Below are 18,624 nucleotides of genomic sequence, written 5' to 3'. Positions count from 1 at the left end.
TGAAACTCCTTACCCTGCAACTACTGAGGTGAGGAAATTTTTGAAGAAATCCAACTTTGGATCTGTAATGGACTGAGGCAGTTTGCTGATAAATGGCAAAAGATAAGGATATATGACAGTAGCCAGACCCCGACCGCCTTCACGAACCACAGCTGACAGCTTTGGAAACACACTTTTTTTTGCATTTACATGAAGCCAACAGTCCTAACCAAAAATAAGATTATAAGAATAATTAGCGATCAGAAAATACTTTTTCCAATTCAGAGACATATAGGCTCTCAAAAGTAAAAATCAAGTATTCTACCTAAAAAGGATAAAATCTCTCACCACTACTGAAAACTAAACTCAGAAATTTTAAGAAATTTATTACATATAGTAATCATGTGCCCCACATGCTTAGGACAACAATGATCAGAAATCATGATTTAACTTAAAAGACTTATATAAAAGCTGCTTTCTAAAAGGGACACTAATATCTAATCTTAAACATAAGATTCAGATATACTGACGTCACTGGGCCACATGAAGTTTAAAGAATGATCAATACTGGCTGGCTAAACTGAAAGTAAAATAAAAACTCTATACCATTTTATGGTCAGTTTAAGATTTATACAAAGTTTTGTATTAAATATTTTATTTCCAAGGAAGCATTTTCCAGTAAGTTTTAGGTATTATCATCTGATAGGCTCTGTCTCATATCATATCTAAGGCTTCTAAAATACAAACAAAGAAGACAAGTATCTCAAATGTACTAAATGTTACCTTTCTTACACACCTCAATAGTTGTAAGTGTATAAAGTACAGCTTCCCAGAGAGCCGGGCATACAATGGGGTCACTGTCATCAATGCTAAGTAGAACAGATGGGCTCACTTTGGACGCTTCATCTTTCATCAGCTGTGGAATACGCTGGCACAAAGCAGAAACTAACTCAAAATAAGCTGAGCGGATCTAAAACAAAAAATGAAAAGCTGGATTAAATTAAAGCCTAGTTGAGTTATGATAAGATTTTTAACTTAATAGCTCCCATTAGTAACACTCATTAATACACTCCCATTAGTAAAACTAAAAGGGCTAGAAAAAAGATCTTTAAATCTTCTGTAGAATATCAAATGGCTGAAAGGACATTAGGAATTACCACATAAAAGTGAAGGCAGAAAGAATTCAACTTTCAATTTCTTTGGCTGAAGAAAATACAAATCCTCTCTAATGGCCAAGGCATTCACCTGGGCCTCATATTATTCCTATTAATACACTACTAGGCCACACAAAGTTAAATACAGCCAAACAAAAACTAAGAAACCATGAGCCACTATCAGCAGAGATGATGACTTTTAATCTTAGGTCTATCAGTTACAAATTCCCTATCAACAATTCTTACTATATTTAAAGATATAAAAGTATAAAGAAATCGGAAAGGAAAAGGATCTTAGAAAAATTTTGCACAGACGCGAAAAAGTACGAAGCACAATTCCTATTCCTAAAAGTAGACAGGCAGAAAGTCAGGTGATAGATTAGAATTCAATTCTCAGTTTAAGAGAAGATAAGGAGAAAGTGAACTGAAGGCACAAAAGAAATTATCCACCAAGTAGCATGGAAAGACAAGAAGAGATAAAAAAAAACAAACAAACAAAAAAAACCCCACCAAGAATAGTGTAAGAGACAAGATAAAGAAGGTTTAACATATATTTAATCAGAATCCCAAAGGGAGAGAAGAGAGAACGAAGCAAAGGAAATATCTGAAGAGGTTAATAGCTGAGCATTTTGTAGAGCCAATTGAAATACACCATTCTACACATTCAGGAAATCCAACGAATCCCAAGCAAGATACATAAAAAGAAATCCACATTAAGATACTGAATGGTGCAACTTTAAAAAAAAAAAAAAAAGCAGGGGAAAAAGACAAACTACGTTCAAAGGAAGGACACTAAGAGTAATAGCTGACTTCAATGGCAACAACGTAAATCAGAATACAATGGAATATTTTCAACAAGAAATTAAATGTCAATATTTATTCCTGTACCCAGTAAAAATCAATTTCAAGAATGAGAATGAAGGGGCACCTGGCTGCCTGAGTCAGAGAAGCAGGAGACTCTTGATCTCAGGGTTGTAGGTTTGAGTCTCACGATGCATGTAGAGATTACTTAAAAAAATAAAATCTTAAAAAAAAAGAGTGAAATAAAAACATCTTCTGATAGAGAAAAAAAGACTTCCTCATCAGCAGACCAACACAAAAAGAAAAGAAATCCAATGGATGCCTTCTATATTGAAAGTAGATGATCCCAGAGGGAAGGTAAGAGATGAAAAACAGAATAAAGAGCAGATAAAGCAACAAATATGAAGATAAATCTAAATGAAGATTGAGAGTATAGTAACAATGTTTTCTGGGATTAAAAAAACACATACACATATATTTAACCCCACAAAGTACTTTATTTCTGCATATTGTACATAAATATCACCAAATGAAGTTAGCAGTGTATTTAAAAAGATAACTGTATAGCATGACTGAGTACATCTCTTAAATGCTAGGCTGGGAAATCGTACGATCATTTAAACATATCAGAAAAGCAATCAAGAAAATTTCATCATTATTTTATGACAAAAATACTCAGCAAACTAAAAATAAAACAGCAATCTTAAACTTTATGAAATCTAGAGTAAGCATCATACTCAAAATATTAAGAAACTATTACAACCATTTCCATTAAAGTCGGGAACAAGAAACGGATGCCAGCTATTACCACCTCTCAACATGCTCCTAGAGGACCTTATTCACACAGAGACAAGGAAAAAAAAAAAGAATTGGAAAGTAACACAAATATGTAGCTATAATCATAGCAAAATAACAGGCTATAAAAAAATATTCAAAAAGATCTAAACACTATTAGAACAAGAGGTTGGGAGAGTTGAATATACAATTTACATAAGAAAGCATAGTATACATGCACCAGTAGAAACAAAAAATGTAATTAAAAAACAAATGGTGACTTTCACATTAGCAACAAAACCATGAACATGTTCAGGATGGAACATATTATAAAATATTACTTTAAGATGAAAAGAGTCTAACACAACCTAAAAGTTTTTGTAAAAGAACAAATCTGGATGGCTTCCAGCCTTATTATAAAACAATAATAACCAAGAGAGTATGGTATTGGTATAAGGATAAACATAAATAAATGGAACAGAATAAAGAGTCTAAAATTTAAATCCAAGATATAAGGTCAGCTGAGACCGAACTTACATTCTGTGCAGCTCTGCCCTGAAGGTGGCCACAGTCCGCCACAGAGGTACAGGGAATGCCAATAAAAAGCCTCGTGGGAGGAAGTGAAGAACCAGGAAGAGGAGAAGGCGGCAAGAGAGTGGCGGGAACTCTAGGAAGGAGAGAGCCAGAGAAGGGAACCTCCACATTTCTGTCTGCAGCCTAAAAATACTATATTTGGCCCTGGAACCATGCACAGGGTAATGTGAAGGCAGTTTAAAGCCAAGGTTGAAAGAACTGAGCTGAGATCTGAGATGCTCCCGCCCGCAGGCATGACCACCTGCTGTTAAGAGTCCGCCCGAGTTAATTTCCTACCATCACAAAATCTCCGTGTAACACCTGTTGGAGCAATATAAAACAATCCAGTCTCCAAAACATAACATTTCAGGGTATAGTCCAAATATCTATGAACAGGATAGAGTCTAAAATTACCCAACAAATGAAAAGTCAGGAAAATGTGATGTCATCTCCTAAAGCAGTTAACTGAGATCAATCTCAAGATGACGAGATGTTATCGTCAGACATGAACTCTAAAGCAGCTATTAAAACTACACTCAGTGAGGTAAAGGAAAATAGAACAATGAACAAAAATAAATAAGAAATAGAATGTACAACTCCAAGAGTGAACCTTAATGTAAATAAACTATGGACTCTGGATTATATCATTTATCAGTGTAGGTTCAGGGGTGCCTGGTTGGCTCAGTCGTTAGAGCATGTGACTCTTGATGTCCAGGTTGTGAGTTCAAGCGCCACACAGGGCATACAACTTGCTTAAAAAAAAAGTTACAGGGGCGCCTGGGTGGCTTAGTCGGTTAAGCGTCCGACTTTCGCTTAGGTCATGATCTCGTGGTTCGTGGGTTCGAGCCCCGCGTCGGGCTCTGTGCTGACTGCCAGCTCAGAGCCTGGAGCCTGTTTCAGTCTGTGACTCCCTCTCTCTCTGACCCTCCCCTGCTCATGCTGTCTCTCTCTCTCCTAGAAATAAATAAAAACATTAAAAAAAAAAAGTTACAAATGTAGCACTCTGGTAGAGGATGCTGATAAGGGGAGACTAGGCATCTGGCAGGGGAAAGGACAGGAGGACATATATGGAAAATCTGCATCTTTCACTGTGCTGTGCACATAAAACTGCTCTTAAAAAAGTCTTTAAAGAAACAAGAAAATTTGTCAAAGAAACAGAAAATACAAAAAGCCAAGTAGAACCCTTAGAAATTAAAAAAAAAAAAAAAGTGAGCAAAAAGCTTGAACAGATACCTCAAAAAGATATACAAATGGCCAAGAAGCACATTAAAATATGTCCAACATTGTCAGCCATCAGGGAAATCAAAATCAAAATCACAATGAAAAATCTATATGTCTCAGAGGTCAGTTAACATTTTCTTTAAAGAGCCAGACAGTAAAATAGTTTAGACTTTATAAGCCATATGGTCTCTCTCCCAACTACTTTGCTTTGCTTTATTAGCATGAAAGCAGTCACAGACAATACAAAAAATTATTTACAAAAATAGTTGTGCCAGATTTTGACCCATGAGATGTATATATAGTTTGCTGATCCCTGAATCCCACACCAATGAAGATGACTTAAAATAAAACACTTGACAATTCTGAAGTAACACTATGGAACAACTAAAAATCTCATATACTGATGATACAAGTATAAAACACTACAACCACTTTGGTAAATGGTTTGGAACGTTCTTACAATTTTAACATACATGTACTCTATGAATCATCAGTCTCTCTCCTTGCCCAAGAAAAATGAAAATTCATGTCCATAACAAAGACTATATAAAACTAAACAATAAAAAGGAATGGACCACTGATACATGCAACAATGAATAAACCTTAAAAACATTATATTGAGCAAAAGAAGCCAGAGGGGGAATATGTTTGGCTCCACTTATATGAAAACCTGAAGCGAGAGATCACTGGTTGCCTACAGTAAGGGGAAGGATAACAAAAAGAACTCATTTTTGGATGATAAAAATGTTTTATATCATGACTGTGGTGGTTACATGTACATGTAGATGGGTAAATACATTTGTCAAAACTTGTGAAACTATGCCTAAAATTACATTTTGTTGTGAGTAAATTATACCTCAATAAAGTTGGTTTAAAAATTATTCTAGGATAGGGGCACCTAGGTGACTCAGTTGGTCAAGTGTCCGACTTCAGCTCAGGTCACGATCTCCTAGTCCGTGAGTTCAAGCCCCATGTCGGGCTCTGTGCTGACAGCTCAGAGCCTGGAGCCTGCTTCGGATTCTGTGTCTCCCTCTGTCTCTGCCCCTCCCTTGCTCACATTCTGTCTCTCAGTCTCTCAAAACTAAACATTAAAATTTTTTTTTAAAAAGTTATTCTAGGATGTTTTTTAAATACCTGAATAAATTGAGATATGACATTCATTATAATATCAGGTTCAATAACTTTATAAAGAGAGCAAGCCTCCCCCAAATCATTCACTTTTTTGAGAAATTCAATTAACTTACTGTAATTTATATAGAAGAATAAAGTCACATGCTGTACCAACTGAGCCAGCCAGGCGCCCCAGAAGAATAAAGTTCTAAAACAACTTGGTCAATCTTGAAGATGAGGACAAAAAAAGTGACTCACCTAAGCAGTTATCAGGACATATCATAATGTCATGTTAGCATGTGATATGAAAATGGAATGGGTGCAAACTTCTGGTACTGGCATAAGAAGAAACAAGACCTATGGCTCAGAAGGCAGAGTTTAAAGACAAACTTATGAACATATGGAAATTTAATGTACCATAATGGCAGGACCACAAATCAATAGGGAAAGAATGAACAGTTCACTAGGTGATTTTTAGGAATACTGGCTCACTACACATGAAGAATCAATAACTTTACATGAAAATTACAATGTCTTTCTAAAGAGGACACAGGAAAGGTAACAAAGTGGAAGATTACTTGCAATGCCTAAAAACGACAAAAGGACAAGTATTTAGGATACACAAAGAACTCCAGTAAAATAAAAAAAAAACTTCAAAAGAAAGGGGAGAAAGACATAAACAAGTAGTTTATAGAAGAAACATCAAAATTTAAAAGCTTATAGAGAGATCCTAAAAGTCATTAGTTAGCAGGGTAGTGAAAAAACATATCATTTGAAGTCCTATTAGACTGATAAAAATTAGGGAACTGAAGGATGCCTATGGCTGGCCAGGATATAAGGATACACAGGGCTCATCAGGCAATGATGGTTGAGTGTAGAGTAATGCAGCCATTTAAGGGAGCAATCTGGCACCACTCAGAAAATTAAGTAGGCATATACTCTTTGACTCAGCAATTCAAAAGCTAAGAGAATTTCAGAAAAAGAAATCCTTGCAGATTTGAAGGCACATGAATGAAGACGTTCACTGCTGCATAGTCTGTGACAGCAGAGAGTTGGAGGAAATCTATCACTGAGAGAATGCAGAGGTAAAATGGAAGAGATGCAAATTTCTTAATCCTACATAGTATTTAGAAGGCATGATCAAACACTTGTATAAGAACACGATAGATTTAAAGTAGTTTAGTACTTGTAAAAAAGTACTGAGAACTTGGGGCACCTTGGTGGTTCAGTCAGTTAAGTGTCCGACTTCGGCTCAGGTCATGATCTCGCGGTTCGTGGGTTCGAGCCTCGCGTTGGGCTCTGTGCTGACAGCCAGCTCAGAACCTGGAGCCTGTTTCGGATTCTGTGTCTCCCTCTCTCTCTGACCCTCCCCTGTTCATGCTGTTTCTCTCTCTCATAAATAAATAAAACATTTAAAAAATTTTTTTTAAAAATACATTCCAAAAGCTGTGATGTGCCCAACAAAAAAAAGTGTTTAAGCTTCATTCAGGCATGACTTCTAGTGCTGCTGTCTATGGCAGTGCTAATGAATCAACAATATCTATTCAATAAGATGTCTTTAAACAGATACACATAAAACAAGGTTACGTATTGATGAACTGACAAAAATGTGACCAGACACTCACAGGCACCAATCCTATATTTCCCCTAAGAGCAATGCTACAGTATTCACTTAATCAATATTCATGGGTTCTTCATATAAGCTAATTACCATGGACAAGAAGAATCAACAATACACACAAAAGGACATACACTAAGCACATGTAGAATGGTGAGCTGGTAGAAGTGGAGGGTGGAGAAGGAGGCAGAAACATAAGAGAAAAAAATGCATTAAGTTATAAGAGCTTCACACATACCAACAATTTTAAAGTACCATGAACAGAACAGTGTTATAATACCACTCTGAATCTGAAATCTAAATAACTAAATTAAAAAGTGAAAAAAAAATAACACTACAGTAAAAGAGGCAATTCAGTCCAACCACAAAGATATGCTTGTGGAGTTTTAAACATGAACAATAAGCATAAAACACAAACATAAACTAACAAGATCAGGGTGGAAACAAGGAATCACAGATGTTTACAGTAAAAGATTAAGATACCTGAGGTATACTGTGTTTTCCATACTTCCAAAATTTATTCTGTGATAAAAGAGACTTAAATTTCTCCTCCAGAGAATCAAGCTCATTATCAGGTAAGAGGCAAAGCAATTTTTTTAATGCCAATAAGGAACAAGTTACAACCCGATAGAATTTAGCTTCTCTTTCTTCCTCTGGAACCGTTCTTGATGTGAAAAGAAAATAAATATATATAAGAATTGAGAATAAGCCCAATTACATACTTGGCATTTCTATTTTAAATATCTACCAAAGTTGCTTTATTTTTATTTCTATACTCTATTCTTACTGTGCCAACCCTCATCCCTTAAAATTCAAACATACACAGAATTTTAATCACATATTTTTCAACTAATACAAGTGAAAGCAGGTGAAAAGCTGTGGCTTGAAAAAAGTGGGCAATATACTGCTCTCAGTAGCAAGTAATAGGATGATTCTAGGGAATGGGTATCAGTGCCTCTAAGGTTACTTGCCCTTAGGGGCTCCTAATAGTTTGATTAGTACACAAAAGTAAATGGGTGATTTTACCACTCTTTCAACAGAACTATTCCGAGTTCTTCAATTCATTCAACCAGACCTTAAAATGATTCCTGCTAGGACAATCAGAAGATAAATGTGGGAAAAACATAAAAATATCTCTTTTTAAAGAATGAAACGTGTAAAACAATAATTCAAGTTAAATAGCAGGACACTTGCAAGTAAAAACACTTAAAATAGCCCCTGGCACATAGCATTATATTAAGTATTTTCATGTCTACTTTTAGAATTGCTTTTTCAAAAATGTCACATTGAAATTACCATCTTACTACGTCTGAGCAAAACAAATCCTTAACATGAGTTACATCGATGTAACACAACTTACTGTGGATCACTGAGTGTATCAGGTGTTTCTTTTAGAAGATGATCCTGCAGCACCTACGGAGGAGGAAAAATCCCATAGCCTTGAGCTTTATTGAACTGTCAATAGTGAACAGTTAGAGTATTAACCTCATCTTACCTAAAAGCTTCTATCTCTTCCCCCACAAAAGTAGCAAAATAAGGAGCAAAACTAAAAGGTTTAAATTTTACCTATTTTTCTTTCCCTATCAATCCCCAAGGTTGACTGGGGTAAGGAGAGGGTACTTCTTCTGAACATCTCCAATAACCATCTAGAAGAATATTTCCCTAACTACTCCTGCTCTCGTTTCTCCATTCCTCCTGTACGCAACAGTGAAGTAGAATTCCTGATTAGTAAGTTTGAAAGACAAATTCAGGCTGTTTTCCTCTCCTCTCTTTTTGAGTGCCTCCCTGCCCATAATAAGGGAGAATACACATTGTACTCTGGTCCATCAGGGAGGAAAGCCTGATGGACTTTAAAGTGGGTGAGTGTCTACTTCCAGCACGCAGTCCTAGGGAACTCACTACTCCAGTACCCCCTTTATCAGCAACTACAATAACTAACATTTACTGAACTTTTCCACACGCCAGGTATTGCTGTGAGCACATTTCATCCATTAACTAAATTGATCCTCACGACTACTCGATGAAGTACAAGTTAATTTCTACTTTAAAAGATGAAGAAATGGAGACACAGAAACTTACCCAGAGTCATATGCATAAGTAACAGCAGAATTTGACAGAACCCCAATGGTATGACCCAGAGCTCATGTTCTTATAGACAGTATGACATAATGCCTGTAAATCTGACATTTTGGTCTCATGGGCCTAACCCCTCTCTAAAAAACTGATCTTGAACTTAGGAAAGTTCAAGCCCCGTATCTGTAAGGAACTGTGACATAACCAACTAAAGGGAAAATAATGCAGTAACTAATCCATATATTCAATGATGTTATCCATCCATAACGAAGCCAAGAACAAAAAACCAACCAAACAAAAAACTATGAATAGCCAAATTGGTTGTCTCAAATTCCATTTTCTTAAACTCTTAGTACCCAAACTCATGACACTTTACTCTCACAACACTTATCACTTGGTATTTCAAATATACCAATGATTCTTGGGTTAAAGAACGCCCTCTGAGAATATCATTAAAACTATAAACCCTCTCCCTAGAAAAACAAACTTGGTAAACTTGAAAAATGAAAAATGGAAGAAACAAGAACTTAAATGGGGAACGAGAATGCACGTGTGTGTGTGTGTGTGTGTGTGTGTGTGTACAGGTGTTAGGTGAAAAGATCAGATTGGTTAAGTGGGGACCAGACCATGCAGAACCCTATAGGCCAGGATACGAAATCTAGACTTGTAAATATAAAGGGAAGCCACAGGGAGGCCGGCTGACTGAAAGGAGCGATGATGGTTTAAAAAGACTGTACACAGGCTGCTATGGAAACACAGAAGTACTAAATAAAGGAATGAATGTCAGCATGAATTTTTTAAAATCCTCAATTCCCCCCATCATTCACAGTCCGTCTACTTTTACTTCTTGAGAGAATACTAATAAGCTCAGTTGTCTGGCTTTTCCAGCCCATATATTAGGAATAACAGATAAAGAGGAAAGAAATGAAAGACAGTATAAGATACAAACTGAAATCCACATAAGTTATGGCTGATATCAGTCTTCCAAAGAGTTGCAAGAACACTGGCCAAGTTTTGGAGAAACTTTCATATCTGTTAATGACAATATAAATTTATATGGCCTTTTGAAGGACAATTTATCAATATAAAAATATTTTTAAATGTTTTTATCCTTTGACCCAACTAGAAATTCTATTATCATTCCCACAGGGTATAAAGAAATCTATTCAAGAATATTCCCTGAAGCAGTATCTGTTATAATAAAAAACAGGGAAAACCCCAAATGTATAATACAAAAGAGTTAAACACAGTTGTACAAAGGAATGTAAGAAAGCCAACAAAAAGAATGAAGTACGTCTGTAATGTTTTTGTAATGTTTATTTATTATTGAGACAGAGAGAAACAGAGCATGAGTCTGGGTGGAGCAAAGAGAGAGAGGAAGACACTGAATCCGAAGTAGGCTCCAGGCTCTGAGCTGTTAGCACAGAGCCTGACGCAGGGCTTGACCCACGAACTGTGAGATCATGACCTGACCTGAAGTCAGACACCCAACCAACTGAGCCACCCAGGCACCCCTGAAGTATATCTGTATACATGTGTGGATATGGAAATATGGGGGAGAATAAAATTAGATTTACTTTTTAGACATAATCTTTTTTCAGATTGTCACATAACGCATATACTTAAATCTTTTAGGTAGTATGATTACGATTTACAAATTAAAGATAAAAAACTTAAATAACTTAGAAAGATCCAATCCAAAATGCTAATTATGTTAAAAATCAAAAATGGTCAATTTTGTTAAACACCATTTTTAAAAGGCAATCTTCGGAGCACCTAGGTGGCTCAGTAGGTTGAGCATCTGGCTTCAGCTCAGATCATGATCTCACGGTTTGTGGGTTTGAGCCCCACGTCGGGCTTTGTGCTGACAGCTCAGAGTCTGGAGCCCACTTCGGATTCTGTCTCTCCCTTTCTCTCTGGCCCTCCCCCGCTTGTGCTCTGTCTCTCTCTGTCTCTCCGAAAATAAATAAATGTTAAAAAAAAAAAAAAATTAAAAGGCAATCTTCCATTAGAAATATTTCACTTACTCATTCCTTCATAATGCCAGGCAAAAGAGCTGTCATTATAATATGCCTCATATCCCCTAAATACTTGAGGAAAAGATACAGAATCGCTCCAAGAACTTACACTTGTAATTTCATCCTTACAAAATGCGATGGCTTCAGGTTGCTTGCTTGGAGGGAAAGCTGCTTCAAAGGCATCTTTTGCTGCAAAGGCAGCTGGTGTATAAGTATCACACTGAGCCATCAGCCAATAGCCCATTAAACTTTTTAAATAAGGAGCCAAGTGTTTCTTTACTTTAAGGATAAGCTTTTCAAAAGCCTGCTGTGTGGCTTCTCGAACCCGGCGATCATGATCCTATTGAAAATATAATACGGTTTAAAATAGCTCTAGCCCATAAAAACAAACACAGACATTGCCAGATATGCCATGATGACCCATAAATAAGAATTCACCTATGTGCAGAACTAAACTAAAATTAATAATTATGTGAAAAAATTGATCAATTTTCCCTTTCCCCCTCACAAAGTTTTTATAAAAACTATTCAAGATAGACTCAAGGTTAGGCCTTCAATATTAAGCAATTCACTCTTATTTTCCAGCAAAAACACAAAGAAGTTAAACTGTCACAATTTACTACAACCAGAAAGTATCTAGGTAATCCTCTAGTAATCCCGTAATTCTTGAAAACCCAAACTTCCAATACACATTATACAACCTAATGTGATCCAATGTGCATAACAATACCAACATACCATTTTATACCCCTCACCAAAAATGAATGGTGTAAATGTAATGACTTCAAGCAAAAACTGTACAACAAAATAAGCTAGTGTTAAGTCTTTAATACTTACAAGTGAAATTTTGCAGAAAATTCTTGGCCAGTATGGAAGAACTCCTTTTACAACTTCTGTGTCTCTCTCTGTACACATGGTTCCAAATTCCTGCATAGCCTGAAAGTAAATTAACAACATTACTAAGCATCAATAGCCATAATAATGGCTATTCATTGTATCTTTTCTATGCTAGAAACTTAGTCTACGTAACAGGAGAATGTGTTACTTCTGTCTGTGCCATACGGGACCAATTTGAAGAGTTCCTTCAGCGTGCTATAACAGAAACTTCTCAAGTTTTTAAAAAAATAAGATGTACACAAACAAAAAACTCAATTTAATGTTACAGGGTCAAAATTACATTCTCTAATGGGAAGAACTGTACAGCTAGAATTCCAAAGTGGTTCAAATAAGTGCACAAGAACAAACTAATTTATAATCCAGAAGATAAAAGGTAAACTAAACTTAAGTCTACATGTCAGAAAAAAGGACAATTGTAAAAGAACTTATTAGTGATAAATGATTGCTCGTTTTTCTTCACATAAAATATACCAACTGACATGCTGTTCTAACAAAAGAATTTTCTTGATCATTTTTATAAAAAAAAAAAACATAAAACTTACTTTTAATTTTGTTGTGACATCTTTCTTAGAAAGTTTCCGCAGCACCATTCGGAAATCAGAATCTACAAGACTGTCTATTTCTTCAGCTCCTTGAATAGCAGGAACATAACCTAGGTCACTCTGTGATGTTCCAAAACCAATAAATCCAGGCACCGTTCCCTGTTCTTTGGCAAGGAGTTCTGCGGCTCGGCCACTGTTTGAAGGCTGATAAGAAAGTTGGGAGAACAAAGTCAGAGTGCAGGAAGAGTTCAAAACTTAATTTTGAGTTCTTGTCCTTCACAATTCCCAGAGAAGAACAAGCTTTTATTGGAGAAGTTTTGTTTTTTAATAAAGCCTCTCCTTTTAAATTTTTTTAAATTTATTTATTTTGAGAGCAAGCATGCATGTACACACACACACACACACACACACACACACAGGGAAGGGGCAGAGAAAAAGAAAGAGAGAATCCCAGGCAGGCTATGTGCTAACAGTGCAGAGCCCAATACAGGGCTTGATCTCATGAATCATGAGATTATGACCTGAGCTGAAATCAAGAGTCAGAAGCTTAACTGACTGAGCCACCCAGGTGCCCCAAGAACTTTTTACTTCCTAGCCTAAGATCTCATCCACTGCAATGTTCCCATCACTAAGAACCTATCAATTATAATCCTAGGAACTATTTCCTGGTTTGCTAAACATCAGAACAATGTTATTTACACTGGATACAATCCATTAGTGGCTTAAGATCATGACAGCATTTCAAAAAAATAGAAAAAAATTTTAAAACTCAGAATGCATCACATACGGTAAGAATAAATACTATTATAAAATTAATTTCCAAATTTGAGAGTATACATACACACAAATGTGTACTACGTAATGCTATAAAATTGATTCATAAATGAATTACATCTTTTCATTCATCCATTCAACAAACATTTATTAAACCACCACCATGGGACCAATCTAATGATAGCTATTTCTAAGACCAGGAGTTCCTTAAAGGCAGACACACTCATTTCCACACACCCAAAGTTACTCTAACTTCTTTGAGCTATAACGGTTACAAATTATATTACTATGGACACAAAATGAATACAATGGTCAGAATATATGATACAGTCCTTTGAACCATAGCCTGTGGTTTCTTAAATCAATACACAATATAGTAGCTTCCTAGTACAAAAAGCTAATGGACTGATTGTGACATATATATATATATATATATATATACACACACATACACACTAAAGAAACTAACATATACATTGTTATCTAACAGAAAAATGCCTCAGTTCAATGTCCTGGATGACATTACAACCCATCTAAATTCACCTGTTCCTGACCTCTCTGTAAGAATGGTTGAAAGGAGGGGCGCCTGGGTGGCTCAGTCAGTAAAGTGTCCAATTTCGGCTCAGATCATGATCTCACAGTTCCTGAGTTAGAGACCTGCACTGGGCTCTGTGCTGAACTCTTGCTCAGAGCCTGGAGACTGCTTCAGATCCTGGGTCTTCTTCTCTCTCTGCCCCTCCTCCACTCGTGCTCTGTCTCACTCTGTCTCTCAAAAATAAATAAAATGTTAAAAAAAATTTTTTTAATAACTGGTTGAAAGGGTTATCCAAATGTGTGATTCAATTTGCTCATACCTAGCAAAATTGTGTTTGGGCAACTCATCTATCAAGGAATAATCTAGGCCAGTTTCTAAACTGAAATGAATGACCAGAAATGAAAACGGTAACGTGAATTACATTTTTTTTTCAAAATAGTAGCATTTAAGACTAATTTCAAAAAAGGTTCTCTATTTTGGAACTTTATTAAAATGAACATTATTCAGCTTGCCTTTCTCAATACTGGTACTTGAATAAAGAGGTACAAAGGAAGTTAGTGAATTATAATACAATTTTGAAAACTATGATGACCTTAGGACATCAGAATTTTATCTATAATACCATCTATAAAGTTTTATTATAAAGCAGAATAATGAAATTATATTTTAAAAACCTAGTTAGTGCTAAAAGCTAAAAGAGTCAAGGCTAAATTCTGAACTGACCTGAAACACCAGAGCTGCTAGAGGTAACTGGGTGAAGAAAAGGTATCAGATTTCCAATTTCCAATAGTAAAGTAACAAGTAATTTTTAAAATAGGCTAATTGTATCTTTTATTCAATGTTTACTTTCAGTTTAAATTATAGTTACTGTTTCTTGTTACTTCCTCTACTGTATGTTAAATGCTTATACCCAGTTCAAAAATTAAAAACCTTGATTTTATTCCTGGCAGTTAATTTTCTTATACTACACATGCTTCATTCTTTTTTTTTTTTTTTTTTTTTTTTTTTAAGAGAGAGAGAGGGAATGCACACATGAGCAGGGGAGAGGCAAAGAGGGAGAGAATTCCAAGCAGGCTCGGCGCTGTCAGCAGAGAGCCAGATGGCAGAGCTTGATCTCACCACCAACTGTGAGATCATAACCTGAGCCAAAACCAAGAGTTAGACTGGACACTTAACTGACTAAGCCACCTAGGTGACCCCCTACTTCATTCCTTTGTGTCTATATTCTAGAGGTATTCGAGGTGGCAATCCTGACTCTAGTTTACAGGCTAAACCCTGGAAAACATACAATATCTTTCACCATCTGACCTCTACTTCTCCCGGGTTCATCTCCCAACACTCTTTTCTTCCCTTGTCACAGGCCTTCCTCTCCTCTCCCAATTTTGCTGCCACCACGTATGTTCCAGTCCCAAAGTGAATTCACAGTTCTCTGCATAGGTTATGCCCTTCACAATCTTATATTTGTGTACTCTCTTCTCTCTGCCTGAAAACCGTTTCTTCCTTTCCACTGCCCTACAAACTCTTACTCATCTTTCAAAACACACTCGTTTTCAACCTTTGTATCCCTCAGGTCAATTACCATTCTTTTTCTGTTCTACCGTTTTCTTTCCACTCATACCTATATCATAATTCTTTAATATATTATAATCATTTGCTTACTTATATGTCTGTCATCAAACTAACAGTTCAAGAACAAGACACATTTGTCTATCATCTTTGAACACATGACATTCAGTACTCAAAGTCTTCTGTTGAATGAAAGACTATCACTCTGAGGTTCAACTCTCAACTACGCAACTTCCTGGCTACATGATCTTAGGTAAACTAATTTCTCTAAGTCTCAGAACCATCATCTTTAAAATGAAAAAACAGGAACTAAGCCATTTACTTGGGTTACTGTCAAAATTAAATGTAGTTTTTAAACCATTAAAATTGATTCCAGCAAGAAATCAACAAAGGATGCTAAAACAATTAAGTGAAAGTTTGTGAGGGAACAGGTTATTCTCAGTCTCAAAATATCACTCCCTATGTTATACATTAATAGGCAGTAGAAAAAGATACCTTTACAATAGACATCACATTAACCAAGTGATTAAATATCACTCATGGGACATGTAAGCATCGTGTGCACCTGACCCACTGATGATGCTACATCATCTATGAAGCACTCTTATCAAAAATTGTTTAACCTGAATCTAATCAAGGGAACAACTAGACAATTCTAAATAAAGTAAAATAATTGGCCTAGACTTTTCCAAACTGTCCCTCTTACAAAAGAACTGCCTTCAAAAAAGAAGAAAAAAAAAAAACACCACCACGGGAAAACTACCTAGAACTAAATGATAACTAAATGGAATCACTCGATCCTTGATTAGATCTTAGGTGTTATTTAAAATGCTATATCTAAAACCAAGTTATAGTGGGGCGCCTGGGTGGCTCAGCTGGTTAAGCATCTGACTTCAGCTCAGGTCATGATCTCACAGACTGTGGGTTCAAGCCCTGTGTCGGGCTCTGTGCTGTCAGCTCAGAGCCTGGAACCTGCTTCGGATTCTGTGTCTCCGTCTCTCTCTGCCCCTCCCTCGCTCATGCTGTCTCTGTCTGTCTCAAAAATAAATAAACATTAAAAAATATTTTTAAACAAGTTATAGAGAACATTATTGAAATGACTACAGAAATCTAGATACAGTGTTCCATGTTATTAGATAATAGTATTTTACTGACCTTAAATTTTCCTCATGTTGTAATTGCTCAAGGTTATACAGGAGAATGGCACTGGTTTAGAATAATCGTGCTGAAGTACTTAGGAGTTAAGTGTCATGGTATATGCAACTAATTCTCATATGGTTCAGCAAAACTCATATATTTAGAGAGAGAAAACAAGTGTAACTGAATATTAACAATTGGTGATTCTAGGTAAAGAACATATGGCTTCTCACTCTAATATTTTTGTGACTTTTCCTCATATTTGGAATATTTTTAAAAATATAACAAGAAAAGCATTTTCATAAAAAAAAAAAAAATTAAAATCCAGGGGCGCCTGGGTGGCTCAGTCGGTTAAGCGTCCGACTTTGGCTCAGGTCATGATCTCACAGTTTGTGGGTTCGAGCCCCGCGTCGGGCTCTGTGCTGACAGCCAGCTCAGAGCCTGGAGCCTGTTTCAGATTCTGTGTCTCCCTCTCTCTCTGACCCTCCCCTGCTCATGCTGTCTCTCTCTCTCTCTCTCTCTCAGAAATAAATAAAAAACATTAAAAAAATTAAAATCCAATGAGAATACAAGTAAAGTACTTAACATAGTACCAGCACAAGGCAAGTTACTATGATTGTTGGTACTACCTGCCAAAAACAGATCAAATGGCAGATCTAAGAAAATGTTGTACTGATATCACTAGAATTTGATAAGACACAGGGAAAAAGCACTCCCATAAAATCGGACTGTGCCAAAACAAAACCTAGTACCATAAAAATACATTATGAAATCCCTAATCACGTAGGTTTAATCCACTCGTGGGTCTTCTTTAAACAGTATTTAGCGAGTGTCTACTATATGCCAATCCTTGTCCGAGGTTCCTAGAACAACAGCCTTCATGAAAACACCTGCCTTCAGAATACTTACATCCCAGTGAAGCAAGAAGTCGTAAGTGCAAAGGAGTAAGACAAAGCAGGAAAGGAGCACAGGGAGTGGGGGAGAGCTATAATTTAAAATTGGGCGATCATGCGAGACCTCAAGGGGGTGTCTCCAGCAATATCTGTAGCCACCTAACAAAAGAGCGTTGGGGAGCCTGCCAGGCAAGGTCAAGGCTTGGTGACGAGGTCAGTGTGGCTGGACGGAGGGAGCGAGGAGAAGGAAGTTGAAGACCGTGCCAGAGACAGGAAGGGGCCAAAGGCGGACCACATACCAGGTACACACCATCGTTGGGGATCTGGCCTTTACCCCCCGAGGAATGCGGGGGACCCCGTAGGTTTCTGAGCAAAAGAGCGACATGACCCGAGATGCCCCGCACACCATGCTCACTTTAAATGCTTCCTACCCAACTCCCTTGTTCCTAACGCCACTCCCCCGACCCGAACCCCCGCTGCCCAGGCCAGGTAACGCTCCAGTTAAGACACACACGGAACCATTTCTTAATAGAAACTGTGGGGCGTGTGCTCAGGCGGAGACAGCTCTGGCATGGAACATCTTTTCCCTCGCAAAATCTGCTCGGAGACAACACACCCCGCTCGTGGGGACGCACACACACAACCGGGAGGTCACACTCGACACGCAAACACACGCCTCCACCGCCACGCTCCACACGCCCTCCGGCCGCGCGCGGGGTAGAGCCAGGCGCTGCGGGACGCGAACTCCCCGGTCGGCCGAGCCACGTCGCACTCACCCTCAGGTTCCCCTTGGTCCGCTGCTTGTTCTTCCCGCCCATGGTCGCGGTCTCAGCCGCACTCAGCCCGCAGCTCCCAGGTTGACACGGCCGGGCCACAACTTCCGGCCCCCTGCGCCGGAAAAGAGCCGACTGGAGCGACTTCCCCGGCCCTCCCCTTCCGCCACCCACCTCTCCTCCATC

General features: G+C 37.5%; 1 protein-coding gene across 1 annotated transcript in view; it reads right to left on the bottom strand.

Annotated features, from left to right (window-relative positions):
• Window positions 1-18,569, bottom strand: part of LTN1 (listerin E3 ubiquitin protein ligase 1) — a 61,622-nt gene extending 43,053 nt beyond the window's left edge. The window contains exons 1-8 of the mRNA XM_077760213.1: window positions 18,442-18,569; window positions 12,761-12,964; window positions 12,159-12,257; window positions 11,431-11,661; window positions 8,591-8,643; window positions 7,714-7,894; window positions 776-949; window positions 14-204 (exon numbers count right to left, since the gene is read on the bottom strand). Coding sequence (XP_077616339.1) covers window positions 14-204; window positions 776-949; window positions 7,714-7,894; window positions 8,591-8,643; window positions 11,431-11,661; window positions 12,159-12,257; window positions 12,761-12,964; window positions 18,442-18,483 — 1,175 coding nt within the window. The 5' untranslated portion in view covers window positions 18,484-18,569. The remainder of the gene's footprint in view (window positions 1-13; window positions 205-775; window positions 950-7,713; window positions 7,895-8,590; window positions 8,644-11,430; window positions 11,662-12,158; window positions 12,258-12,760; window positions 12,965-18,441) is intronic.
• Window positions 18,570-18,624: the final 55 nt, after the last annotated feature.

The sequence above is a fragment of the Crocuta crocuta genome, unplaced genomic scaffold (assembly GCF_008692635.1).
Source record: "Crocuta crocuta isolate KB4526 unplaced genomic scaffold, BGI_CrCroc_1.0 scaffold369, whole genome shotgun sequence".
Lineage (NCBI taxonomy): Eukaryota > Metazoa > Chordata > Mammalia > Carnivora > Hyaenidae > Crocuta > Crocuta crocuta.
The sequence above is the reverse complement of the archived record's forward strand: the minus strand, read 5'-3'. Positions and strand labels throughout refer to the sequence as shown.